This window comes from Otolemur garnettii, unplaced genomic scaffold, assembly GCF_000181295.1.
Source record: "Otolemur garnettii isolate 467f Iridium unplaced genomic scaffold, OtoGar3 scaffold00055, whole genome shotgun sequence".
Taxonomy (NCBI): domain Eukaryota; kingdom Metazoa; phylum Chordata; class Mammalia; order Primates; family Galagidae; genus Otolemur; species Otolemur garnettii.
In genome coordinates this window covers 4068899-4073316 of record NW_003852450.1, presented here as the reverse complement: position 1 = coordinate 4073316, position 4418 = coordinate 4068899, and the positions used below count along the sequence as shown (strand labels likewise).

General features: G+C 40.7%; 1 protein-coding gene across 1 annotated transcript in view; it reads right to left on the bottom strand.

The window, feature by feature from the left end:
• RBBP5 (RB binding protein 5, histone lysine methyltransferase complex subunit) overlaps nt 1–4418 on the bottom strand; it is a 46728-nt gene that overhangs the window by 36313 nt on the left and 5997 nt on the right. Inside the window, exons 2-3 of the mRNA XM_012806600.2 lie at nt 3461–3486; nt 1678–1850 (exon numbers count right to left, since the gene is read on the bottom strand). Of these exons, the coding sequence (XP_012662054.1) occupies nt 1678–1850; nt 3461–3486 (199 nt within the window). The remainder of the gene's footprint in view (nt 1–1677; nt 1851–3460; nt 3487–4418) is intronic.

Genomic DNA, 4418 nt, shown 5'->3' with positions numbered 1-4418 from the left:
TGATAATGGTTGCACAACTCTAAATATATAAAAACGTGTGAATTTTACCCTTTAAATGGTATAAATTTTATGTTATGTAAACTGTATATATACATGTTTAAGCTGTCAAAAAAATTTACCTATCCGGGCTCAGGGGCTCACACCTGTAATCCTAGCACTCTCAAAGGCCAAGGTGAATGGATTACCCTGAGCAAGAGTGAGACCCCATGCCTAAAAAATAGCTGGATGCTGTGGCAGACACCTGTAGTCCAAGCTACTTGGGAGGCTGAGGCAAGAGAATCACTTAAGCCCAAGAGTCTAAGGTTGCTAAGAGCTAAGATGCCCTGGCATTCTACCGAGGGTGACAAAATAAGACTCTGTCTCCAAAAAAAAAATTTTTTTTAATCTAATTTTTGCTGCAAGAATACAACCAAAGAAACACAAAGGAGCTGGAAGGAACCCAAGAGATAATCCAGGCCAGAGCTCCCATTATGCATATTACAGAAAAGTCTTGGCCCACAAGTACATCAGTGGTCAAAACTAGACTGGACTTCAGGTCTCCTCTCAACCACTGTTTTGTAATACACTACTGCTTCCATTCAGACAAAAGGCAATAGTTATAAATAAATCAACTGTAATCTAATTAGAGGCTATTTTCTGGAGCAAACAGTTGCAGAAAATAAGAGTAAAATCAATACGAATTTATATGACAGCATATTTCAGCTATTTCTCTATTTGACAGAAGCCTTATAACTGTATTTCACTGAAGGAACAGGAAGGCTGGTGATAATTAAAATTGTTGGAATTCAAGTAGGCGTGGTGGCTCACACGGATAAGGGTGGCCAAGGCGGGAAGATCTCTTGAGATCAGGAGTTCAAGACCAGCCTGAACAAGAGCAAAACTTGTCTCTACTAAAAATAGAAAATTAGGCTTGGTCCCTGTAGCTCAGCAGCGAGGGCACCGGCCACATACATTGGGGCTGTTGGGTTCAAACTCAACCCCAGGCCTGCCAAACAACGACAACTACAACAAGAACAAAAATAGGCAGATAGTGCAGCAGAAACCTGTAGTCTCAGCTACTTGGGAGGCAGAGGCAAGAGAATCACTTAAGCCCAGGAGTTTGAAGTTGCTGTGAGCTGTGATACGATGGCACCCTACCAACGGCAACATAGTGAAACTCTGTTTCAAAAACAAAAAATAAAAATAGGAAATTAACCGGGTGCTGTGGCGGGTACTGGTAATCTCAGCTACTCAGGAGGCTGAGATAAGAGGATCACTTGCATTCAAGAGTGTGAGGCTGCTGTGAGCAGTGATGCCACAGCATCACCCAGGGTAGAAAAAAAAATTGCTAGAATTCATTAACTTGGACAATGCTAGACTAGATGATTTTCAAACTTCCATCCTAACTAAGACTTACCATTCTAAAGGAAAGATAAATATCACAATTATACTACAGTTGTAACCTGTATTTCTTTTCAATACTGAGATATTCTCAGAGTCTGACATAGATCTATATTACAATAAATTTCTCCCCAAAAAGGACAAGGACAGCATGGGTTCAGGGTCTACATAAACTTGAGAAATTGTATTACTAATGGCTGAATATTTAAAACTCTAAAATTAAAATGTCTACACTGAGAATAGCAAATAGTTATCATTCACTCCTCTCATTTAACATATTAATTTAAAATTGCTCACCATAAAGAACACACTGGATGGATGTGTGCACTAATTATTTTAGCAATGCCTCTTGTCAAGAAATCCCAGATGACAATTCGGCCATCATTACAGCCAACTGCAAGCAGTGTGCCCCACCTATTAAAGGTGCAGGTGAGGGCCATACTGATACAATCCAAAGTTCCATCGGCCTCCTAAAAATTAAAACAAATACAAGAATACAAACAACCAGGCATCCAAATTACTTCCTGAAGTTTCTCTATCATTGATGCGTCTATTGAATTTAATTTGTAAGGTATACCACAATACTCCCTCCATGTCTTCTTATACCTATTAAGGTAAATAAAATGGGCTCAGCGCCAGTAGCTCAGTGAGTAGGGCGCCAGCCACATACACCAAAGGTGGAGGGTGAGAGCCAGCCCCAGCCTGCTAAACAACAATGACAACTGCAACCCCCCCCTAAAAGAAAATGCCCAGGCATTGTGGCAGGTGCCTGTGGTTCCAGCTACTTGGGAGGCTGAGGCAAGAGAATCACTTGAACCTAAGAGTTTAAGGTTGCTGTGACGCCATAGAACTCTATCGAGGGTAACATAATGAGACTCTGTCTCAAAAAAAAAAAAAAAAAAAAAAAGAAAAAGAAAATGATAGTTAAAATGAATATTTATAAAAGCCAATGATAGATTTTTGGAACAGTACCACTGTAACATTGCACAAACTATCTGGAGGGAAAAATTAGCTAAATATTAACAGAAATCATTAAAAGAGTCACATCTATTGGCCCAGTAATGGTAATTCAGAGAATTTATTCCAAGAAAAAGTATTTAAAACAAAAAACTCTGGGCTCAGTGGCTGTAACTCAGTGGCTAGGGAGCCAGCCACACTGGAACTGGCCAGTTTGAACCCAGCCTGGGCCTGCCAAACAACAATGATAACTACAACCAAAAAAAAAAAAAAAAGTTGGGCATTGTGGCAGGCGCCTGTAGTCCTAGTTACTTGGGAGGCTGAGGCAAGAGAACTGTTTAAGTCCAAGAGTTAGAGGTTGTGAGCTGTGTCGCCACAGAACTCTACCGAGGGTGACATACTGAGACTCTGTCTCAAAAAATAAATAAATAATTAAAGGCTTGGCACCTGTAGCTCAGCAGCCAGGGCGCCAGCCACATACATCAAAGCTGACAGGTTCGAATCCAGCCCGGGCCTGCCAAAGAACAATGACAGCTACAACCAAAAAAAATTGCCAGGCATTGTAGGAGGCACCTGTCATCCCAGCTACTTGGGAGGTTGAGGCAAAAGAATCGCTTAAGACCAAGAGTTTGAGGTTGCTGTGAGCTGTGATGCCACAGCACTCTAGCAAGGGAGACATAGTGAGACTCTGTCTCAAAGAAAAAAAAACCTGGAAAAGCCTGTATGTGTAGCATTAGGGAAATCCTAAGAATTGTCAAGAAATCCCAGATGACGATTCGGCCATCATTACAGCCAACTGCAAGCCACAGTGACTATCGTGAAATACATTCAAGTGTTATGAATTATCTTTAACCTTAAGAAAGTGGAATACAGGTATGCCATACATATTATTATAAAAACATGATCAAAACTAGAGAAGTACATGGGGAAAAAACATGTTCAAGTGATGATGCTGTGAAAAAGCCTTCAATTAAAGTTCTGTTTTCCTCTAATCAAAATTATACTTAGGTCCTTACCAGGACAAAAGATATATTATCACATTAATGCTTCTTTTCCAAAAGCATTCTAGTAAGCAACAAGTAGTTACCATGTTCCTAAAATCATAAGAAAACTATACTCTTACCTCTGGATAGTTCTGCCCAAAGGACTCTGCAACAAAGCAAAGAAAGGGAGTTGATGGAACATGAGCCATATACCAAGGATCACACAAGTCATGAACAATGGCAGGGGAGGACTGACACCCTTTTAGGGGCTCCATGAGGTTGCACCTATTTTGCTATCATACTAAGATGTCTTTTCATTATCTCATAAGAATACAGATGAGTTTTCCTGAGGCTATATGACCTGTGATATTGCAACAGAGGGAATGCAGAAGCAGATGTGGGAATCCATGGCAACTTCTATTTAGGCACACCCTAAAGAGACCCAAAAACTTTGAGAACTGTTAACATGTCCATATCTAGTAATAGTCTTTCCTGGGCGGCACCAGTGGCTCAGTGAGTAGGGTGCCAGCCCCACACACCGAGGGTGGCGGCCCCGGCCAAACTACAACAAAAAAATAGCCGGGCATTGTAGTGGGTGCCTGTTGTCCTAGCTGCTTGGGAAGCTGAGGCAAGAGAATCGCCTAGGCCCAGGAGTTGGAGGTTGCTGTGAGCTATGACGGCATAGCGCTCTACCGAGGGCAACAGAATAAGACTGTCTCTAAAAAAATAGTCTTTCCCTACCATACCCTTTAAGCATTTCACAGTTTATTTCCATATTTATTAAAATAAAAAGCAGGGAAAGGCAAGAATCAAAGCAAACTAGTCAAATTATCTTAAGTCTCAAACCTCTGAAAGTCCTCAGAGTCCCAAAGTCTCTGAAACCTTTATAACAAAGGCAATCACTCTCCTTCCTAATAGCAGCATTTAGGTGTAACATAATCTGGTGGTCAATAAAACACAAAATTCTCTATATTCACTGCTAACAATCCTATTCTTGGATGGCGAAAAACATTCAACAGCCATTTCTAATAAAAGAAATAGAAGACTTCTTTTTTTTTTTTTTTTTTTGAGACAGAGCCTCAAGCTGTCCCCCTGGGT